This window comes from Taeniopygia guttata, chromosome 1 (assembly GCF_048771995.1).
Source record: "Taeniopygia guttata chromosome 1, bTaeGut7.mat, whole genome shotgun sequence".
In the NCBI taxonomy this organism is placed as follows: Eukaryota; Metazoa; Chordata; class Aves; order Passeriformes; family Estrildidae; genus Taeniopygia; species Taeniopygia guttata.
The window spans coordinates 101,520,524-101,545,191 of record NC_133024.1 but is presented as its reverse complement, the minus strand read 5'-3'; the positions used below and the strand labels follow the sequence as shown (position 1 = coordinate 101,545,191).

At 40.1% G+C, this 24,668-nt stretch overlaps 1 protein-coding gene across 6 annotated transcripts in view; it reads left to right on the top strand.

Annotated features, from left to right (window-relative positions):
- The window catches only part of SMPX (small muscle protein X-linked), a 40,952-nt gene that overhangs the window by 12,235 nt on the left and 4,049 nt on the right, over window positions 1–24,668 (top strand). For 3 of the 6 annotated variants that reach the window (XM_030282022.4, XM_072934564.1, XM_072934561.1), the window contains one exon: window positions 731–884. In XM_030282022.4, coding sequence (XP_030137882.1) covers window positions 731–871 — 141 coding nt within the window. In that variant the 3' untranslated portion in view covers window positions 872–884. Of the gene's footprint in view, window positions 1–730; window positions 885–2,262; window positions 2,652–8,737; window positions 10,475–24,668 lie in introns of those variants that run through there. The other 3 variants (XM_030282025.4, XM_030282028.4, XM_012569473.5) reach the window with 3 other exon arrangements.

Below are 24,668 nucleotides of genomic sequence, written 5' to 3'. Positions count from 1 at the left end.
TCTAGGGTAGAAATGGTCTAAAATACTCACCTAGAAGCAATAGTACAGCTGAGGAAGTACCAAGGGCTGAAATACTGTGATCCATTGGGAAATTAGCTGAGTTGCTCAGTATTGTGTAATTGCTGTTATTTAACTGGCATTTTTACAGTGTCAGCAAAATAGCCATGCAGCACTACCATAATTCAAACATAAAATTACAAAAACCCCTCTGGTATTGCAAATGAGGTTATGAAAAGTTAAATTTCAACTCATGTTGAACTTGCATGGAGCTTTTGGAGTCCATAACCAACTATCACAGCTCTTCTCCAGAGCTGAAGAAGGGCATGATGATCTTCCTCTCCAAGTGTCTGGCAACTGTGAAACTCTCAAAGGAATTAGATGATAAAAATTGTTCTTCTATTTTTTTTCTTCATCTAAAATATGAAAAATTTGGAGTTGCCTTTAATTTTCCAGTCAGTTATTTTCTAGTAATTGTCTGGCACTGTAAATTCTTACCCATTCTAATCCTCATTCCTCTACACTGAGCATCTTCTGTCCTTTTTAGAATGTTGTTAGACATTTTAGACAACAACCAACAAAATAACCTATCTCTTCATGCCTCCGCCCTATTTTCCACTGGGATTGCCTTTGGTATAAAAACATAATTTCCTGTTTTTCAAATAACTGATCTATGCTCATGATCAAGAGATTGCTATTGCAGCAGGAAGGTCACTGGTGTCCTTTTGTGCAGAATGCTTCTGCTTCAACGGAGGAGGAGAAAGAGAAGAAGCTGCTCCCAGGAGCTAAGAAGCTTCCAGGTCCTGCTGTCAACTTGTCAGAGATTCAGAACATAAAGAGTGAGCTGAAATATGTCCCCAAAGCTGAACAGTAGCTGGAAGAAGAAGGTGAGTAGAAGAGAGCTTCTCTGCATGGCTCTAGGAGGAGCAGGCTGATCCAGAAACCTCTCTAAGGAAAAAGATGGCTTTTCAATTACTTCAGTGGACCTGGAGTCACATCCCATAATTCAAATAAAAAATATTAGAGGCCATAATTGGGATTTGCTGTTATTTCAAACATAGATTGTGTTGGAGACTATATCCAATAATATAGGGCACCCATCAACCAGCCTGAAGCAGTCTATTCAGCATACTGAGAAATCGGTATATTTGGAATATCGAAGCCACCTTAAAAATAACATATTGCTTCATAAGCACAAGTTCCAGTTTTGCAAGATATTGAACTTGTATTTTTAAAATATAACCACAAATGAATGTTTTGCAATGCAAATAAATTTACTGCAGTGATGGACAAGTGAGGTCAATATTTTTAAAAAGCTCCTTTGGAAAATTAGTAATTTGATATTAAATTATTTATGTAATTCAAAATTTTCATGCTAATGGTTCCATGTATTTGATCACACAAACATACCCAATGCTATTTGTGGTATTCCAGGACTTGCTGTAGTCCAGCACAGGAAGGAGCTGTTGGAGCAAATCCAGAGGAGGGTCACAAAGGTGAAAGGAGGGCAGGAGAATCTCTATGAAAGACAGACTGAGAGAGTGAGGTGGTTCTGCCTGGAGAAGAGGGGCTCTGGGCAGATCTCACTGTGGCCTTTCAGTACTCAAAATGGGCTTTTAGAAAAGATGAGGACAGAATTACTAGGTCTTCTTGTCATAGGATAATGAGTAATGGTCTTAAACTTGAGGATGTTGGATTCAGACTAGATAAAAGGAAGAAGTTTTTTACAGTGAGGGTGATGAAACACTGGACCTGGTTGCCCAGAGAGGTGATAAATGCCCCCACCCTGTAAACATTGAAGATCAGGCTGGATGAGGCTCTGAGCAGTCTTCCTGGTCTAGTGGAAGATGACTCTGCTTATTGCAGAGGGGTTGGACTAGATGACCTTTAAAGACCCCTTCCAGCCTAAATCACTCCATGATAATTTTATTAAAAAAAAAAATTCAGCACTTCAGTGCCATCTTCAGAATCATTTATATCTGATTTCAAACAAGACCCATAAACCTTTGTTGTTCTACATTCTGAATGTTATAGAAATTAGTGATAATTTCTGTCCATGAAATTATCCTTTGATTTCCTTTGAAAAGCCTGAGTCAGTAAAGATGTGTCAGGCACTTACAATGAAAACTCAGATATACAGAGAAGATTTAATAAAATAATAATTAAAAAAACCCACCCTGGCTACAGTAAGATAGCCGTGTCACATAATATTCACCTGAATTGCTAGTTGTGCATACTGACTGATAAATCCTTTTTATCCTGAAGAGAGGCAGAGGAGTTGAGCAGGAGAAAATCATCTGGAATTTACTGCACAGAAACATAAATGAAGACCAGAGGAAAACAGAAAGCAAAGCAAAGGGGTTCTGGGACTGCAGAAGTGCTAAGAACCAGGAGTCTTAAAAGAAATGGTGTATAATTTGAGTGCACTACCTCAGTACACTCTGCATCATTAACTTATTATTTATGTACAGTATATATATGCCATTTGGAAGGAAAGAGTGTTGAGTCTTTTCTTGCTTTTACCCTGCTGTGTCATAATGTTCCTGATATTTTAAAGATGCAACAAAGTCTTTCTCTTCAGGAAACTTGGGGGAAAAAATAATTTTGTAAAATGTAACATTTTAGTCATTTCACTAAAGCACTGCCCGGAGAAATATGAATTTTTAATGTGAGGCTTTAAAGAGGTTTTTTCCTGTAAGAGATATTGCAATGTAAATTTAGCCCCGTATTTACTCTCAGATGATTGCTGGTTTTAACATTTAAAAGTTTTTTAGTAATTACCTTACTGAGAATCTGACAGAAACATTTAGGGCATGCTCAGATGTTCACTCTAAAGTTTTCTACAGAAAGCTCAGCAAAGTAAAGGGCATCTTGAAAGCAGAGAGGTTATTATGAAGTAATTTCTGTCTCTGTCCTTCTTTTGATGTATTGGTTATCAGGTTCTGACAGGGATACAGACTTCTAGATTTTGGGTAGTGCAGTCACAGATCATATCTGAAAACTCAGTTTCCACAGGAGCTGCAGGTACAGTACTTGCTGGAGCCTGTGAGTTTGGATGTTCAGAACTAAGCGTGTGCATGAATTCCACATAAAATTGAGATGTAAATTAATCACATGCCACATCCAGCCTTGAGTGATACTAAATCTAAGGAGTGTCCCCTATAAGAGGAAATTCATCAGATACGGTGCTTAAGTTGTGGCCTGCAGCCTTGTATAAAATATGATATTGTCAGAGAGCTGCTTTATGATTGATCAAGCAAATCCAGAGAAGATTATCTCAGTCTGCAAGAAATGCACAGTCACATATGCCTGATACTTTGCTCCAGCTACAAGGAGGGGTTAGAAATCACCCTTTGGCTGTGATGATCTCAAAAGAATGCTGAACTGACTGGTCAATGGAATATGCCTGTGCAGAGTGTGTACTGATAGATGAGGGTGTCCTTTGGTTTTCACAGTTTGGAAATTAATTCTCTCTTACATCAGTACTATAATCTTCTCAGATATTCACTACTGAAGGATTTCCCTTTGATATTATTTTTTTCTTTCTTGTGGTACTCTGTAGAAAATGCCTACTTTATACAGTTAGAATAACTCCAAATACTCTGGATAATTTCCATTGTTCTGTGATCCTATAATATGGTACAATAAAAAAATCACAAGTACACTTTAGCATGCCACAGATATCAAAGCTTTTAGAACCACAGGAGGTAAAGTTATTTCCAACTTTACCCCCTGTATTGTCATATTTCATGGTTAGTTTCAGTAAATTGCAAGCTAACATGATTAATTTTGTATTAATTTTGATCCATGTTTTCTTGTTCAGTTTAGCAAGCAAACCCAGCAGCAAAAATAAGAAACCTACAAAGCATTAAGTTGGTTCATTATTTGCAAACCCATCCCTACATAATTTGCACCTTAGAGCAACTTCTGTTAAATATCTGTGGTCTTGCTCTTCGCCAAATTAGGAAACATGAATAGACTTGCTAAGATCATAATAGTGAGTAGAAGAGTTGGTGGGTGGAATGTAATTAAAAAGATGTCATGAAGCTGAATCCACTGAAGGCCATCAAGTGCTCCTCAGTTAAGATATTACTGTAGTCAATCCTTATAGGGATCTGGTCTATCATCTATAATTAGCTAATTAGCATAATCTGTCGTAAAGATTTTTTTCTTCCATACCTGTACATGATGTGTTACATGCAGCTAGTTTTAATATACAACATGAGTTATGATTCATTTCCCTTTTCCCCATCTACAATTTTTTTCTGCTCCCTTCACACCTGGACATTTCTACATGCACAGGAGTGAAGCATATGCAAAATAAAATAGTAGCAAAATATCATACACTAAAAATGCATGCCCTGTTGAATAAGTAATGGTGGGAATCATTTAGTTTGTGACAAATGGAGCCTGCTGTGGCTGAGATTTATTGCCAATTGTTGTGATATCTCATGTGATAACTAGTATGGTGATTGTACTTGAAAATGGGCCTGAGCACAAACTGGCATTTCACCTGAGAATACAGATCAGGGCAGCCAGTTACTTCTGCAACTCATGTTCATTCTTCATCCTGTGTCCCTTCACCTTTGTGCCCTGAAGTGTGGAGGGCTGTGTAACAAATCTTTTTATGGTGAAGGGCCATGGAGTCTAAATGCTGGACTTTGGTTTCAGAGGACCTAAATCTTCAGCTAAAGTGGTCTGGTCCTTTCCTCTTGAAGAAGATGTTCTTCAAGAGGAAAGGACCAGACCAGACCACCAGAAATTTACTGTCTTGAAGTTACAAAACTGTCTGTCATGGACAGAGGGGCAGCACTCCCAGCACTGTATTCTGATTGTGTTTGGAGAAAAGAATTGTCAGGATCCCCATCACAATGTTGATGAGATGGTTTCTCACCATCTGATGCAGTACTTGCAGACAAATTGTTGTCTTTACCTGGAGCTCTACTGGAAAGAGTGGTTTGATTGCAGAAGGTAGTTCTCCTGTCAGGTTACAGAAGCAAGGGAACTGTATTTTGAAGGCTGAAGAACTAGCAAAAGCTTCCTAGGGCAGGTTAGCCTTTGCATTATGCAGAGAATTCTGCTCCACATAAAATCTGAAATCTTGTCAACAGAGCAGCCTCTGAGATTAGCATCATGTGGGGAAAAAAGAAAGGGTAAAAAACCCTAACAGAAGTTCCTTAGGGAATAAAGGTCTTATATCCATACACATAAGATGTTCCTTGGTGTTGCTATTAATTATTTACGTTAAAAAATTTGTTGATCACCCCAGGTTAAAAATGCACATTATAACTTTGCCCACTAAAGATTTAATTACAGTTTCCTGCTATATATTTCTCTAAAGCTGCCCCTCAGTTAGCAGCAGCCATTTACCTGTCCTGGTGTCCCTGCTGTGACACACAGGTTAGTGTTTGCATCTTATTCCTGTGCTCACATGGATCAGAGGGGTACAGTTAAACTGCAGTGCAGTTACAAGCAAGGTTATGGCTTTTTTTTCTCCAGAAAAAACAACAATGCTTTGCTAGTAGAGGATCTCTGACCTGCTGTGAGCCCTTGAAAGAGCACTGCAGTTTTAGGAATATGTGTTCATTTAATTGAGTCCCAGCAGCCAAAGCTTGTGTGAGAGAAGGGAATCCTGCATCCAGAGAATGCCATGGTAGGTCAGGAGATGAGATCTCCTGGAGTGGGAACTATGGGGTGAAGAAGGAGGATGTGCATCAAGAATTTCTGCAGGACCCTCCTGCCAAAGTCAGAGGGGTCATGGGGAGGTCTCCTCCCTGTGCATAAGTACCTAAAGGCAGGGTGCAAAGAGGACACAGCCAGGCTCTTCTTGGTGGTGCCCAGTGACTGGACATCCCCCAACATACTCACTGTGTGGCCAGTGTTAATTTCAAAGTGCTTCTTGTCTTCTTCTGTCTATCTATGATTTCCTACCATCCTGCTGGTTTTGATTCAGAACTCCCAGACCAGCAGCACTCAAGGATTTCATGGCCCGTCATCAATTTTGTTAGGTCCCTTCTTCTTGTAAAATTGTCCCAAAGAACTAGGTAGTTGAAAGCTTGTAGAATTTTTTTATAACATATTTAAAGTTCTTTTGGTTTGCCTTCCAGATTTTTTTGAGTCTACTTAAGATGTGCTTTCAGACTTTTAAACAGAAGAGCTAAAAATTTCTTTTCAAAGAGAAAAATGGAATATCCAGGACATTATTTAGTATCAGAGGAATCTTTGTAATCCTTTTACCTCCTCGAGAAAAAAAAAATTTAAAAAAAAATTCATGTTTTTGTTTCCCAGAGTTTCTGGGATCAGAAGAAAAAATTTAGTTGTCATGGTTTAACCCCAGCCAGCCACTAGGTACCACACAGGCACTCACTCATTCCCCCACCAGAGCTGGGGGCAGGAGAATTGGAAGGGTAAAAGTGAGAAACTTGTGGGTTGAGATAAAACCAGATTAATAGGTAAAGCAAAAGTCATGCAAGCAAGCAAAGCAAAACAAGGAATTAATTCACAGCTTCCCAAGGGCAGGCAGGAGTTCAGCCAGCTCCTGGAGAGCAGAGCACCAGCACACATATCAGTGGTGTGGAAAGACAAACACCAGCACTCCAAACATCTCCTCTTCCTCCTTCTTTCCCCCACTGTATACTGATCACGATGCCATATGCTCTGGAATATCCCTTTGGACAATTGGGGTCACCTGTCCCAGCTGTGTCTCCTCCCAGCCTTCCACACACCCCCAGCCCCTCATCAACGTGGCTGTAGGAAAAGCAGAAAAGGCCTTGTTGGCTCTGTGTAAGAGCTGCTCAGCAATAATAAAAAACATTTCTGTATCATCGGCCCTGTGTTCAGCATAAATCCAAAATTTAGCTCCATACCAGCCATTGTGAAGAAAATTAACTCCACCCCAGCCAAACCAGCCCAATTTCCTCTAACATGGCCTGCAGCTGTCCTGAATTGAGTCTCTACCCCCAGCACAAAGCCGTGGTAAGCCCCAGCACACATCAGTGCTTTGCCAGTCAAGATTTCCTTCTCATTCTCTAGCTGAATTGTGGAAGAGGAGAGCCTGGAGAGAGTCTGCCTTCTAGAGCCCTAAGAAGGCTTGAAGGTGTGTGTTAGGAGGTTAATTTTGCCAAGTAAAGAACAGGGCATATTCTTATAAACCACAAATGCTTCTACATAAACTAGTTAGGAAAAGATTCTGGTTTGTGGTTTCGGAAACTGACTAATAACTTCAAAACAAAGACTGAACAATCCGAAAACATTTTGCTTCAAAGCAAATTACAAGAACAGATGCTTGTATTTTTTCCAAACAAAAAAAATAATTAAAGTCTTTTATTTCCAAACTGTATATTCAAGCAGAGCTTTTTATTACTATTAGTACTGGAAGAGACAAGTCCAAAGTAATACCTTGAAGAAGTGTGCCCTAATTTTTAGATGAGTATGTTATTAACTGTCTACACCATACACAAGAGAGTTTGCAGACATCTGGAGATGGACAGGCTTCTACACAGAGACAGGAGTAATGTCTTCATTGAGCCTCTCCCTTTGAAATATTAATGCACTTAAAGTAACAAAATATTTCCAATGCTAGCAATGTGGACCCACAAAACCTCTGCTCTGTTCTCAAATGAGAACCATTTCCAGAAGAAAGGTTCAAGAGTTTTATTTGAAAGCTGAAAATTTTCATAGATCACTGATATTGAATAACTGCTTCCCTATGGTAATTCTGTTCATGAACTTCTCTTAGACTCTTTTATAAAATAACCCCTCTCTTTTCGTTGGTGCTGTTCATGACAGATTTTCATAAAAAAATAAACTTTACACTTAATTGCCTGAGTGAGATGCTATTTCTGGGGTGACATCCCTCAGAAGAAGCTTAGAAAGGCAGGAGGTCTCGTGAGATATCAGATGTTGAGGGATCAGTGAAGTGTGAAGAAGGAATACAGTCAGCAGGCTTTTTCTTGCTTATCTCTGCTAAATGTGTTAAAAGTTAGCCCATGAATTACAGCATCTATCAACAGGTACTACTGGAATGTACTCCTATGGGAAACTTCAGAACAGAATACCAGGAATCCCTAAAACTTCAGTTATTTGCTGTGTGAACAGGTCCAAGTATTTAGATGAAGGTTCTGTGACTTGAAAGACACCTATCCCAAGTCATATGCATATAAATCCATGTAGATCTAGTTGTAATCAGGGAACTGTGGACATTAGAAACAAGAGCAGGAACAAGATAATACTGATCACTGTTAGGGAGCTATGAGTGAGATGAGAGCAATGCTGTTTCTCTCTTCCTGGAAACTGTCCTGCTGGTGTTAGGTATGCCTGGAGCAATCAGACACTGTAATGACAGAAATCATCTGAAACACAAAATAATAAGCAATTCCAGTAATTCCCACCCTATACAGTTCAAAATGTGTTCAGCACAAGGTTTTCAAGTGCTATATGAAAGTGAAAAGGCTAACTGCTTTGGAATACATGAAGTGTGACTTCCCACATTAGTAACAGCTCAGATAGTTTTATCAAATCTACATAAATTGTAGCCAATTAAGTTGACAGTATGATCTGAAATATCTCAGCTCTGATGTGATAATCAAATGAATTTTCTTCTAAATTTAGTGCCTCATCATTTTGTTTTATAGATTTTATTCATTTCATTTGATAGAAGACTGCCTAATTATGTTCTCACAGCCTTGTGCTTAAAAACCACATAAATTACTGCATTGCTGTACTTTGTCATTTCTTGCAGAACTGGCTCAATGAGCCTTGTCACCCCTGTCCAGGAGCAGGCCATCTGCAAGTGTCCCAAGCCCTGCTTTGTACTCAGGACTACACCTGCTTCAGCCACCAAATTGCTCCTGGTGTGCCTTCTTTTAAAAAATGTAGCTCTTTTAGTGCCAAGGCTACCTCTGTTTCACACTTATTTTCAAATTTCTTCAGAGAATAACATTTTGTAGTGTTTGAGCTCACTGTGTGTAGGTAGAACATCATATGTAGGTAGAGCTCACCATGACACTAATCCCAAAATCTACTGTCCCTTTGTCAACACTACTGAGGAAATGCAAAGCTTCCAGTGCAGTTGGGTTTTGCTGACCCTATCTGCTGCTAATCTTCTAATTTCCCTTTGATTTGCCAAATATGCTGTATTTCCATGTGACCAAAGGACACAGCATAAATAAGCATTTCCCTGCAGAAATACGTATTAGTTTTACTCTCAGTGTTGGTCATAATTTATTTTTCAAATTTGATTTGCTGCAGGTTTTAGCTAGCTGAAGGGAGACTCAGCTGAACTAACTTTTACTTCCACTTGGGAACAAGAATAAAGCCTGTTTTTGTCCTGCCATTTACTGCTCATAACAGTAGGGCTGCATTTGCTTCTGACTGCAATTGACTGGCATTCATGGACAGACATGGGTTCCAGAAAAGCAGAATAAAGCCCTCAGTCTTGCTGTTCAGGACTTACTCCCCCACCTTGGTAAAGTTGATGTAGCATTGCTTTTAATTTAATAATTCAGTTATTCAATGGATAAAAGAAATAAATGGAGTCCTTCAGCTTTTGGCTCTCCTGGGTCTTTGTTCTCGTTTATTGCCTTGGAGCACACCTTGTCTTAAAATTGCTGCTACTCCTACGTGAGTTTGCAGAGCCTTTCAGGGCACAGAAAAGCAATCTCGGAGCAAATAATGGCAGTGGCTGGGAAGGCACTCAGGGAAGGGAGGCGCTGGCCGGGGTCCCCATCTCCCAGAGACGAGCCCGGGAGGAGCGGCCGTGTCCACAGCCACCACTGAACGGGGACAGCGGGGCTGCAATTGCTTTTACTGAGGAAACATCAAAGAACAAAAAGCTCTCCCCAAAGCCAAACTGCTCCCGTTCTGAGGGAAGGATGACAACAATAACTGGATATTGCTGTTTCAAAGCTTTGAAACACGCTGCCTTTGTACGGAAGATGAAACCAACACAAAGTATGTACTGAAATGGAAAAAAAAATGCATATGCAAAGACTTGAAACCAAATATTTGAGCTAAAACAGGCAGAATATAGAGAAAAGAACACCTTCAGTTTTTCTGTGTTTACAAATTGCACTGCTCTTGAGTGCAGTATCCTTCCCAGAGATTGTTAAAGATGTGATAGAGTATGTCCTCTGCTAAAATTAATGAAGGATCTCAGACCTGCATTAAATACTTAATGAAGGATCTCAAACCTTTTAATTTTGAATTTCTCAATTTCCTTGGTTTTGTGGTTTTGTCTGAAAATATTTGAATTGATCTGTCTCTTCAGGCTTTGAATAGAAGCATTTATTTTTGAAAAATATGTAATATTTCTCTCTTTCAGTTCCCAAGAAAAGAAGAGCTCTCTCTGTGAAGATGAGACATGTTTTCAGTTTTTAAATCCATTTTGCTGAAAGTAAAGAGAGTCTGTATGGCTATATCACACATGTACCCTTTTTTTAGTTCAAGCCCTTCATTAAAAAAGTAACAAATAATGTAATAGTTCCTCTCTTTCTGCTTTTTATATGCTTCTATATTTTTTATTCTGGAACTGAATCGATATGCCATCATATATGTGAATAATGGGGCAAATTAATTCTGCAGCTAAGTGTTGTCTGTCTCCAGTTACTACAGTTTAACACATTGCTAGACAACACCTGAGCCACTGCTGAGCTCATGAATGCTCCAAAGTCTGTGACAAACCATGTTGGTGTTCTGCCTTACATGTGAAGAGAACAAGAACCTGGCCAAACCCGTGTTAAACCTGGCCACAGAACACCACAGCTCACTTGACAAGCAGTCGTGGGCCATGTCCAAGTGTGGAGTGATCTGCAGTTGGGTTGAAGTTAAGAACACCCATTTCCCTAAGGCAGGATGACAGAGGGGGATCAGCTCCAACACCGTCAATGCCTTGCTTTAATAGACACCACAGAGGTGAGTGGAGGCTGGCCCTCAGAGAACCTTGTGCTGACCTGGGGCTAAAAGCTTCATTTTTGAGCTAAAGAAGCAAAGTCAAGTCCTTGGGGCTCCATCTCCAGTGAAACATTTGGCATCTTAACCATTTTCCTCAACGCAAGTCCATGGTATAAAATCATGTGCCACGGCAGAAGAGTACCTTGAGCCAATGGAACATTCATCGACATCCCCCAGCAGTGTCTGGAATTTTATTAGCAGCACAGGAACCAGATCCACGTTGGGCAGAATGATGCAGGCAGCTCCAGATAAGCCATCCAGGATGGCAGAACAACACCTTGCCCTGCTGTGTTCTGACCTGCCTCAGGGTGACACTTCATCTCCCTGTCTCCCGGTGCTCTCTTTGCCATGGAGGTGATCCTCTTGCATGATCTACCAGAGGGAACAGCTGCCTGAACTCCAGCTTCTGTAAACACTTACTGGCCCCCTGGCTCCATCACTAAGAGGGGAGCTGAAGTGCCTCAGACCCTGAAAGCAGGCAGGCAGGAGTGGAGAACAGCTGGCCCACATTATGGCCCTGTCTTCTGCCTCAGTTGCTGTATCCCAAGGGACAGATGAAGGCCAGAACTGTCTTCCCTTGCCAGGGCTCTCTAGCATTACACAGGGATAAGTCCTGGCTCCTCCCAACAGGAAACTGGCCGTAGAGAGATGTACAAGGTTACTGAGAGAGGAAAATGGAGGTGGAGAGTCCTGTCTCACCCATAGTCCTCCATGCCTCTGATCACACAGGTCCCTTCAGAAACTTTCTGCCTTGCAGAAACCCACACTTCTGCCATCTCGAGAAGATGGTTTTGCTTGTGCTGTTATGAACCCTTGAGACACTTCTGCAAGAAGCGTGGTGAAGCTTGTGTGGAAAGCTTAAAAAAAAAATGAAAGCAATCAGATTTTTTTTCCCCTGGAGCTTCAGCAATGTTTGCAGTAAAGCCAGGAGACATTTCCTGTCACCCTGAATAAACAGTGTGAACTGTCTCCTCCAGATATGCTCCAATTTTTAAAAAAAGCAAATAGAAAAATTTGCAAACATGCAAGAGAAGGGATGTGCTGGTGGCCCCTCCCTTCTGCCTTGGCTCAGTGGTTATCACACATACACAGCCAGGAAGCATGAATAAACCAGGTCAGGTCCTTCTTTGCCTCAAAAGGATTAAAACCCACAATTCTTGCTTCCCTGGAGACTGCAGACTAGCTTGGCAGGGGGGCCCTTTCTAGACTTCAAGCTAAAGCTCACCTTCTGTGCAGAAATGAATTAATGTGCAGATAAGTCAGCCTGGTGGCAGCTTAGCAATGTGGAGCTCAACTGGAACTAAGGAAACTTGCTTGCATGTGCCTTAGCCTGTGGATTACTGTGTACCATGTCTAAAGGCTAATTTGTGTAGCAACAGTCTCCTCAAGCTATGATTTGAAAGAAACCAGGGTGGCGCTGATGTGTTTTTGTACCGTCTGATGCAATTAGTAGGTGCTGAGGGGGACAGTCTCTGTGGAAACCCATCAAGCTTCTGGGCACTGCTTAGGTTTACATATCTCCCTGGCATTCAGATGAGCAAGGTTATTTAAACTCAGGTCATTTTAGATGGGCATGAGCAGTTTGAGGTTATGGTGTAGCTGGTTTGTGGTTTTGAGGACCACAATTTTGGATTTAAGTACCTGCATCCCGTTTCCACCTGAGGCATCCAGATTGCTGTGACTGTCCTCTAGTGGTAAAGAGCTCAACCCCAAGGTCACTCAGTGGGAACTGTGCTCATAAATCACTTAAGTGGATCTGAAAATCACAGTCCAAATTTGAATCTTTAAAAAGTGCATATTGCTCAGTGCTGAGAGTGAATGGGGCTCTGTGTTTCTGCAGTCAGATCCAGCACCTGTATGGTACAGCTGTGTGAGTGCTCCAGCAGGAGCTGCTGCACACCTTCTGAGAGGAGCCTTTCTGCCGAGCTGAGCAAAAGAAATATTTTCCACAGAAATTGTAGATCATGGCCATGCAAATTCAAAACCAACATATAATTGGTCTCTGGTGCCTGTTTTTTAACAGCAGGTAATTCCTCTCAGCTTTTCCTTCTGTTTCTCTGTGGAAACATATTCTTTTTCTTTTCAATTTGTTTAGTCAAAAAACAATTTTCTGTTTTGAAACATGGTGCTGTGAGAAAGCTTAGTTCTCCCATATGTCTTCCAGTCAATCCCAATAACTCATTTCTAAATGCTCACCTGTCACAGATTGCAAATCAAATATTAACACGACAGGCAACATGTTGTAACACTTTCATTTATGTTTTGGAGAAACTTGTCTATTCCTTGGAAAAAGATGGGCTTATATTTGAAATCCTAATAAATGACAAAATCCTATAAACACAACACACACACACACACACACACACACACACACACACACACACAAAATATATATATATACACACTGGTCACTGATGTGGAAACACTCCACGTGTACTGTAGATTTATGGATTTATGTATTGAATATTAAGCTACTTGTCCATAGACAAACTGCCCCACTACCTGCAGTAGCTTTGAAGAAGTGAGATAATGTGAAGAATTGAACATATCCTGTAAAGACCAGATGTCAGAATACACAGTTTTCTAATGCAGTCAGTAAAATGTCAAGTTAAATTAACAGCCTGTATATGATGTCTTGGCTTCATGCTTTTCCATCTCTGAGGCGATTCTCTGGGTTAGGTGCAAGACGCCTGTCAAATTTCCCAAGCTGATTAAGAACTCTCACTTTTCCATGGCAAAGGAGCCATAAAACCTTGGATGAGACTTAAATATGCAGAAGAAGCTGCAGAGACTCTGGGTTATGTAAAAACGATGTTGGGTTTTGAGTTGGCAATCATTTTCTCACCACCCTTTCCTTTTCCTCCCATTTGCTATATTTTTCAATATATTTTGCTTCATACAAAGTGCTAAGAATTTCAGAAAAGTATTTGCAAAGTGCACAGAAACAACTAAGTCTCAATTTAAATGTATTGAAAATAAAACCACAGCCAACTTTTGTCTCATCTGTGAGTATATTTGCAGGGATGTGACCATTGTCTCAGGCCCTCCTTTTATTGCACGTGCCAGAGTTATGTTGAAAGAAAACAGGTGGATGATTAGTACCACAATTAATCATAGTTCAGTTGTGCTGTGATATTATCTGTAGGCATATCAGATGTACACTATATTTATATGGAACAACACTCACTCACACATTATGAATTCTGCGAGAAGAAGCCATATGACCAGGAGAAAGTAGCATTTTTAGAAACTGTAACTAGCACAGAGAATCAAATGTGGGTTATTTGCAGTACAGACTGGGTAAGGTGGCAGAAGAGGCAGAATTCATGATGAATAAATTGGGTATTGCTGCTCAGAAAGAGATATCTGAGATTTCTCTTGTCTTTCTTGGAGAGGAGCATCTTCTTGATCACAGTGCCTTCAAGGTCACAGAGCTTGCTGCTAATGCATTGAGAGCAAAGAAATCAGTCTGAGAGAGCTTAGGGATAGGGATTGCTTCAGGTTTGGCAGGACTGGCTGGCCCCAGCCCCAGTGCTGCCCATCCCTGTTCCTGCAGTGCAGCTGTACTGAGGAGCCACCTGGCTCCACACCAGCCTCACAGTCGAGAAGAAGCAACTTCCCTGCCTTCAGAGCCCAGCAAGGACCACTGAGTGTCACTTCAGCTGGCTGGGATCTCTGGGCACATCTTCTCTTTCAGTGCAGAGCAGCACACAACACTGGGTGTTACTCTCACAGAGTTCAGCGTGTCCAAGTGCCCACAATATCCCTGAAAAGTCCTGAAAGAGCCACATTTACAGCAGAGATATGTTCCTTTCCTGAGGCTTCCAAACAAACACAGATCCTGGCAAAGCCCACACTAGTGTTCACCTCTGGGAAGCTTCTGAAGTGAATTCTCTTTGTAACTTTAATTGCAGTTTAGTTTTAAAGTGGGCAGCACATCAGGCAGCAGCAGGAGAGCATCTGCAGGATGATCCCTCCTCCCCGTGGTGGCAGGTCAAGGGGTGGCAGCCCTCTGTTCAAAAAGGTTCTGTAGAGGTTTGCTGTATTTTTTTCCTTTAACTCCAATAGCAGAAGCAGGTAGATTGTGCTGCTGCCCTTCTGTGTTTCCCTGGCTACCACAGAAATGTGCTTGTTTTACTTTCCCCAGCCTCTTCTCAATAGTAATGTAAAGGAACAGTGTGTCCTTCAGCTGCTTCAGCAGTCTGAAGTGCTAAAAATGCAAAAAACTCTTTTTTTGACAATGTCTTGTCTTCTTGTGCTTCTGGGTTTGCCATTAATAAAGACCATTTTCCCCCAAGTACTAGTTTTCAAATGAATTCTGGTTTTGTCAACTCTATTGATATAATGATTTAGTACAGAACATTGCCCAAAGGGTTAATGGTAAATCGAGTTTATTTACACTGTTTATTGTTGGTAGGATGTGCGTTTGGGAATTTACTTTTTTTGGTGTGGAAAAAGAAAAAAGGGAAATAACTGTTACAGTGAGATAAATCCCAGTCAAAACATATCGGTAAATACTGCATCGTGGCAGTAACTCTTCAGGGAAACTAGAGGGCAAGCTTCTAAAGTACTTTGAGCTCTGTAGACCTGCAATTAGGTACCTCCTCAGCTTCCCAAAGAAACGCTGAGTGCCTCACTCCTAGGGGCTTGCATGTTTAATCAGCGAACTGCTTTCCAAATACTGCCCCGAGAGGGCTCAGGAAGCCTGCTGCATAAAAATAATAGTCATTGCTGTGTGTCAGCAGCCAAGCAGCTCTATTGTAAGTCTGCTGATTATTATATCCAATATAACTGAGCTGTCTTTTGCCTATCCCTCCATTTGTCTCAAATTTTTGCCATGAATTGTGTCTTACTGTGTACGAGAAATCACTGTGGGCCAAATAGGGTTTTATTATTATTGTTATCATTATTGTTGTATGTGTGAGTACTGCTTAGCATCTACATGGGGCTTGGCTTCTGACCCATTCATAAAAAGATTGTTCACTTCCTATGGGTCAGTCTTTGAGTCAGGGGGAAACTGGGTATACAGCTCATTTTTAGAGCTTGTAGTTGTCAAAATGAATATTGAAGGGGCAGCATTAAAGTGTTTGGCATCACACACCTGAATGAAGGTGCAGATCAATGCAGCAGGAGGCTGGGATGAGGCAGAGGCTGTGGAACCAGTTTGGGAATGCCAAGTTTATGTTATACTGCATATTTAGGTCCTGCCCTCAGCTGAACCAAAAGGGAGCAGGAATAGCTGGAGTTAAACCATACTATTTACAGTTTTAAAAAATAGGACATTTCTCCTCTGATTTGGGAAGTTATATCTAGCAGCTTCTAAATGTTAGGACTCTTGAGCAGGGATTAGGGTTTTTGAGTCTGTCAGACCTGAAATTGTTGACCCTTGGAAGCTTCCAAAGTCAAAGAGCAGCACCAGCCTCCTGGGCAGCTGCTGGGATATAAAACTGGCCAGATCAGTCATGCTCAGTGTCCCATGTTGCATCAGGAGAATTGCTGAAAGCAAAATATTTCCATAAAAAGTTATATTTTCAAATCACAAAACTTTCCCAGTGGAGAAATGTTCCATCAGAAAAATGTTGGACCATTTTGACTCTTGGCATACTCTAAGGTACAAAAACTCATTGCATTTTAAATAAATTTCAGCAGCCTCAGCCCATGCCAACTCTCAAGCAACAAATCAAGCAAACTTGGCTTTTTCTCCAGTAATTATCCAACCTGATAATTCTCTTGTCATTTCAACCTTTTGCTTCACTGAAGGAAGAAAGGGCGTGTTTGTAGCACACCAAGATGCTGTTTGCTTCTATTTTCATTGCCCCAGAACTTGAAATTCATAAAAAATCATTATTTAAATATATATATATTTTATAATTTTAATCCCAAAGTAAGCATATACAAACAACTCCAAAAATCAATTACCTTCAGGATACACATGATTAGACTTTGTTTTATAAAACTTTTTTTTAACACAGTCATTTCTAAAATCAGCATAAAATGTGCCTATTTTTCAGGCACAAACATAAGACAACACTCTGCTTTGCCAAAGTTTGAGCACATGGCTTTTGAAAGCCTAACCAGCCAACAACCAGAGCTTAGACCTTTCCTCTCAGCCATTAAAGTTGTACAAAAATGGAAAGCATTTGCAATAAAAAATGAGTGGCAGACCTAGGATCCTGGACAATATGTGAATTCCTATGGATAACGAAATAAAAATCTTTGGACAATATTAAAATCTGATAGGAATTGAAAAATCAGGCAGTATGGAAGCTAAGGGTGAGTGTTTATTTTTTTGTCATTTCACATGAATTAACATACTGTCTGCCTTATATTGTGTTGCCTGAATTTTATGATTCATAACACTTTTCCTCATACCATCTCATAGCTACAAAATTATGCATGGTTCCAAGACAAGCACAGCAATGCTGAATCATTTCTACAAACCAGTAAGTCTCTGAAGTAGCCTACCTCACTTTAAGTATAGGGGAAAGAAAACTTGGTATTGATATTCTAATATTTGAATATTACTAACCACTATTAGGCTTCGTGTTCAGTCTTGACTGATTAACTGATGCTTATGTGAGTCATTCATCAATTCAATATTATTTTAATATGTGCTTTTTATCATTAAGTTCCTCAATTTTTTAAAAAAAGAAAAAACCATTGACTCCACAAAAATCATTGTCAACAAAGACCAATGGCACCTTAGAAATGCCATTAGTGGGAGACTCCGTAGGAATCAGCAGAATGCCAAATATTTCACTTTCCACAGTCTTTGCCCCTGCAGCTCTAACACCTCTGGCAAAAAAAACAAAAAAAACCAACCAAACAAAAAAAACTTAACCTTTTGCTTACTATTTTTTAATTAAAAAAAAAAATACAGACAATATTTAAACCCTTCTCTGTATGTGAAAACCACGCAGACACGAAGCAGTGCTGCTTAGCACTCAGTGTGTGTCTCTGGAGAAAATGCCAGCTTATCGGGAGTTTTAAGTGGCAGCCAGCATGACAATAGCAAAAGACATGAGCATCCAGGTGTGAAATCACAGAGCCTTTCCAGTAGCAGCATTTTGCTGTGTGATAGGTTGCATTCGGATTTGTGAGAATGTTTCATAAATAATTTCAGGTAAAGCTTTAATATTTGATTGGAGAGCCAGCACAAATGAAGTGCCAGCATAAAAGAAATCCAAGGGCAGTTCCTTTCTCCAGAATCTCTTTTGTGCAAAGCAACCTGAAAATCATTGTTCATAATTTAATTATGTAGCACATTTGTGCCTTTTTAGAGTTCGTATGGCATGGGGCAGAACAACCTTGAGGGTGATAGCCCACGCCTACAATGGCTTTTATTGCACTGTTTGAGGGACCACAAGAAGACTGCTGAAAGGATTCCCTACCATAAAAATGTTGGTAAAAATAACATCATCTTTCTCCAAATTTCAGCCTCCACAAATCAAATATTTTTCCAGCAAAACAAAACTGGGTGGCCTGAATTTTCCCACAAAAACACAGAATATCTGGGGATTTTCAATTTCCTGAGACTGGATCCAAATTTTTAAACTAAATCAGGCCCTTTTGTCAAGAAGCTTTGATTTGTTAGATTTCCAGCTCTCTGTCCACCCCAAACAACATTTCTAAGTGCTTGCAACAGCTGTTCAGCAGCTCCAGCCCTCGGTGCTGTGGTTCTGGTGCAGACACAAGAATCAAGACCATGATGAAGTTTTCCAGCCCAGGCTGCTGGAGGGTTTACACGGCTGGGAGGTTCCTCACCGAGCATGCCCGTGTGTGCCAGGTGTGACTGTGTTTGATGTTATAAACGGGACCACACTCCAGGTACTAAAAGTGATTTCAGCATTTATTATAATAAAAAGAAAGGCCCAAAGCAAGGGGGCCTGGGGGCTGAGCAGGAGCATTCTCCCGAGGATGCTGCAGCGCCGGCGCTGGCTCCGCTGAGCAGTGATGTGCCCGATGTTCCAGGCGGAGTGACATGGAGTCAGTGGGTCGGATGCCCCTTTTTATCTTCTTTTTTTTGTCCCTTTGGATTGGTTTCTCTTTGGATCCTTCATTTGCATGAAGGTTTAAGGCGCTTGATTGTCCCATTACAGTTCTGTCCAGGCTGACTGCGGGTGGTGCACTTTACTTGGGTGTATTATGGTACGTAGAGTACCGTGTGTGGCAAGCACATTTCTCTCCCTCTCAGGATTTTTCATAGAGGTGCACAGAGAGAAATGGAAAAGAAAACAATTTCTATTTCTGCTCCTTGTTTTTCCTATGTGGAATGTGTTTGGAGAATTGTTTACCTGGAGTGAGTGCTTGATTGGATTCTGGTGAGGATTGTTTGAGCCTGATGGCCAATCCAATCCACCTGTGTCTGGATTCAAGCGAGAGGGTCACGAGTTGTGTTAGAGATAGAGTCAGAGAAAGTGGTATGTAGTTTTAGTATCCTCCTTTTATATAGTATATTAATGTATTTTAGCATAGTTATAATAAAGAAATAATTCAGCCTTCTGAATTGAGTCAGATATCGTCATTTCTTCCCATTGGGTTCGCCTGCATTTAAAATAACTGTATTTCTTATAACGACCCTTTTCACCCCTTTTACCATAACCAAACTAACAGCACATGCTTAACAATTATCAACTGTTTTACAGCCGTTTCTAACCTATTTTTAACATTTGATCTGGGTTACAGAGTCCAGTACCAGTGATTCTGTTGCTGCCTGTGTACTCCAGCTGCAGACACCTCTGAGGTGTTCTCCCCAGCTCATCTCTGTGGTGGGGTGCAGGTGCTGGCTGCAGGGAGCCTCTGCAGCAAAAGCACTCACCACCATGGACATTTTCTCCTAGCTGGAAACTTTGTTTTCAGAGACACCCCTGGCTGAGAAACCCCAGTCATGCAATTAACTCCCAGAGGGTGCACTTCGTATTGCATCACCACTCTCGGTACAAGAAAGATGTCCCATTATTTTAAATGTCACAGCTTTTCTTTTACTTCCTCTTTTAATATTTTAATTGTTTATTTGGGTGTTTTTGTTTGTTTGATTGGCTTTTTGTATGGAATATTTTACCAATCATTATTTTATTTGTATTAGTACTTCGTCTGGTCTCTTCTGTTAGATATTTGCCTTGTAGACATCACATTTACCAGTCCATAATGGCTCCTAGCAACCTCTTTTCTTTTTCATGCTACTCCAACCACCCAGGTGCATTGCTACTGGCTATTTTCCACCCTGTGCCTGCAAGCAGCTGGGTAGTTTTAGTTATCATTGGAGAAATCAATCGGATTTATTGCACCTCAAAGGTGGTAATAAACACTTTGCAGGATCAGCTGTTAGGCTTTGGCTTCCTTACTGATGAATTTGCTGCAATGATAATTATGAAGTTTCGCTGTCTGCTGTTATAGGGAATGAAAATGAACAACCATTAAACTGTCCAAAAAATCCCTCTCTAATCTCACCAACATAAACTTTTTGCTGCTTAAGTTCTTTAAGTCATTTGGCTTCACTAACAGACTATTTGGGTGCACTTGCTAATATGGTCAGGATGACACCTGACAGCAGTGACCAAGCTCTTGAGTGATGCCTACACTGACAGATGCTTTTTAACGCAGAGATTGGATAGGTGAATGAGAAGCACTTAACATGAACTCAGAGAACAATTTTCCCTATATTGATAAATAATTGCCAAGAATAATAACTATAGGCACACACCTGCATGGACTTGGCAGAGCTTACTGAAGAACTAAAAAGGGAATTATTTTTTTTTTCCTTCAGAAGACACTAATTTAAAAGGTAGAAAGTGCTGCAGCATACTTCTCATTAACAGAGGTAAAAAGAGCCACTGCAGCTTCTTATCAACAACTTTAATCATAGCATATGGTATATGCTGCTTAATCTTTGATAGCTATTGTGAATCACAAATTACCTCATACAGTCCCAAAGCAACTGAAGATGGGTCTGCAAAATCTTTTTATAGGGGTGACACTTTAAGTTATGAGAATTTGTAGTAAAAATGTTAATGAAAAGCAGAAAATTGAATGAAAACTTGAATTTAATGTGAGGTAAGCACCTGTTACAGCCACTGTGCTTTAAAACCTGTACGTTATGCAGAGAAAATGTAAAGGATAGCTCCAGAAAAAGTCATTGCAGAAGTAGTAATAATACCAATAACAGAGTATACCTGAATTTATATAGGGTTTCCTTTGTAATAACATTTTAATGTGCTCTACATAATCAGTCCTTTAAAATTCAGTCTCTTTATTAATTACTCAGGTATGATAAACTTTAAGATGCGTTTTTTCAGCTTTAAGAAAATGTTGGGTTCTAATTTTTCTATACAATGTATTTATATCCGCATTTGTAGTGAATCCATTAGCTAAAAACACCCATGCTCATTAAGGTTCTGCTTCATGTAAATGAGAACTGGCAGCCCAGCATAATGTTTTAGGCAGCTTTCTGATCTCAGCCAATAAATGTCCAAACAAAAGTAAAATTAGAACTGGTAAGGCTAAAGAGGTGTAGAAGTTCAGAACACATATCCATGCTCTAGAGGTTGTAGTGTTTGTAGCACACTACAAATCCTAAAACTCTTGAATGAGTACTAGTGAAGAGGTAGGGCTATTTGTTTATCTTTAACTGGAAATGCTGATATCTGAGGTTTTTTTTTTTTCATTTTTGAAACTGCTACTTATTGCAAGATCTTGGGCCACACACATGTAGATCATTGGCATCTGGGCTCCACTTACAAAAAAAATACAATCTAACAAATGACAGGTATCATGTATTTGTGGACATTAGGTCCTTCAGAGAACAAATATTTAGAATTCAAGTTGATCTGAAAGACTTCTACTTGACAGCTGTCATTTCAGAGCCACTGAGTGAAATTGTGTCTCTTTTGCAAGTTCCTTTGGTGTCAAAGCTTTGTGTCAGTGCAGGTAACAAGAAATTTTGATTACAGTATAACACACGGAATGCTTCCACCTGGCTTTTCCTGTGTTAAATAAAAGGGTGTATTGTGTCTGACTAGCCCTGCTGTTACACAGCACTTGGCTGCAGCTCCTGTGTGTGTGCACTGCCGAGCTGCAAACAGTGAAAGGGTCAAACCTGTCCTTCACTCCCCATGTCACACTGTCTCAACTGAGATTTCAATCAGAGAAAGAACATATCTATGTCAAAAAGACCATATGGCTTTCAACAGTGAAATCTTCATAGTGAAGATAGCAATGTTATTGAAAAGATTATTTTTGCATTTTGGTAGAAAATATTTTTTTTGCCTAGAGCTCTTTGTCAGACAAATTGAAAGAATAAAAATTTTGACCTTTCTCTTTTTCTTTTGAAACTCTGCATGTATGTGTATGTGCAACCTACATTTCCATCTTCAGCTGCTTTTTTACTTATTTTTATTGACTATATGTAAAGGGAAAAAAAAAAGGAGTTAAAAAATAATTTTTAAAAAAAGGCATAAATGTTTATCTTTCCATTATTTCACAGGGACAATGCCCAGAAAATATAAAATGAGAGAAAGCATATTTTAAAAGACATATGATATATGCTCAGCTAAATGAGAGTTGCTCTCATTATCCTGACAGAAATATAACAAATGTGTTGAAATACTTTGTAAAAAACCATGCAGGAAATTAAATTTTTTAAATTTAAAGTTGGATCTTTCATTTAGTCAACCAGATATCATTGGAAAGGAGTCAAGGGATGAACTCCCTCCCCTTTGCAACTTAAAACATCTCTCTGGCATCCCATCACAGTATTAATATGTTAACCTGGAGCACATTTGACTTCCTACTGCTTCCTCTGGCATCTGTGTGGACAGTGATCTCGATATGATATAAATATTAAAGGAGTTGCATGGCAGAAGCTGATTGTAGCAAGTGCTGCCCATCAAAGGGAAGTGAGGGGAGAGGAATTAAAGCAGATCCCCTGGCACTCCAGGTTACTGTCTCCAAAAGGTCAAGGCTTTTACCAGATGTGTAGGAGAATTAAAGAGTCTCAGGAGATAGTCTGGCTTTATTTCACCTTGACAATTCACTAGAGCAATGAAAAGAGACATGTCCCTGGATTTACCTTTTGCCCAGGTTTTTCCTTCTGTAGAGCAGTGTGTTTGTAATTCTAGGCTAATTCTGCTCCAGACGCACAGACGTTCACGACCTCTGTCCCCTTCTTTCCTTACTGTAACTGATACCCTTTTCATTCCCAGTGTGCTGTTGGCTGGGAATGGCCAGATGTCTTTTAAATGACATAATGGGAACAAAACTCGTTCCTAGGTCTCCTAATTCTGTAAGAAGTCATCACCTTTGTTTCCCACTTGCACTTTTGGAGGGGCGTTTTTTAACCCTTTTTATCAATTTCTCAAAACGGTGCAGGATTTTCCTCAAGCAGCCATGCCTGTTGTCCATGTGCAATCCACCTGGTATGTAATAAACACTTTCAGTAGTTTGGACTCTTTAGAGTGTGGATGGCTCAAATCATGATCCACAGCCTGGCTAAACAATATTGTGAAGACAAGGGCCAGTTGTCCAACTGTGAACTCTGCTCCCAAACAGAGCTCTCCTTGCTTCCTCTTTAGAGGGTTGCATTTATGACTGAGGTAGGGGTGAGTAAGAGATCTATAAATGGGTTCTGGTGAGGAGTAAACATCATGTGGTCGTTCACTTTGGAAGCTTGTTGAGTGGGAGGCATTTACTGAACCTTGGTGCACTTGCTATAATCACTGATCTTTGAAGTGCTAATGTCTGTTTTCTCCTGTGTAGAGTTACTTCTTATAAAAGAGGATGCCTTAACAGAATTTTGGGGTTAAATGTATAGGGCTGGGAACTATTGAAATAAAGAAAAAAAAGTATTTAGTACCCAAGTAATTCATGCCTGGTCTTTAATTATATAATATTAACATATTAGCAAATGCATATATGGAGATACAGCCAAAATCTGGATGGATTTCATGTTTCTTCTTTCAGCTAGCATGCTCTCTAAGAACAGAAAACACTGACAACTGGAATTACTAGTGGTTTTTTAAGAATAAGTATTTTGTGTGCTTGCTGTTAATTAGTTGTCTGTTTTCAGAGAATAAAAGGGAGATACAGAATTAAAACTGTAATTTTGAAAAAGGAAAAAATGAGATTTTACAATTAATTAATTTATTTTAATTTATTTTTGAAGCTGCATCTGTGTTGTATAGCACAAACATGAAATAATTTCTTATATAAAAATAGCTACTGCTTTTTTTCTGGGGTCAGAAACCTCAGGGATCCAGTTGTTTTTATTCCAGAAGCTGACACTGGCATGCAACCTACTGCAATCATAGCCTTGCAGATTCTCAGTCAGGGAATGGAGAAGGTCTTCAGGGCTGAAAACTCCTCTAATTCCATGATTCAAAGTGCTCCTAAGCATGTGCTTATGTCCACCCTTAATCAGGACAACATTTAAGCATTTGCTCTGAAGTATATTATTTTTTTAAATGGCTGAGGGCTGTTTGGCGCAAGGTTGATTGGAGCAGTGAGGGAGTCTGGTGATAACCTGCAGCAGCTGAAAGAATCACCAGAGAACATAACTGTGAGCATTACTAATGTACCACAAGCAACCTATTTTTGAGTTTACAGGCTCCCATGGATCTCTGGAGGAGTTTGTGCTCTAAAAATAACATGCCTTTGGGAGCTGGGACAGGGAGAATTGGAGCTGGCCAGTGGGAGGTCTGAGTGGATTAGAGCATCACAGGGAGATA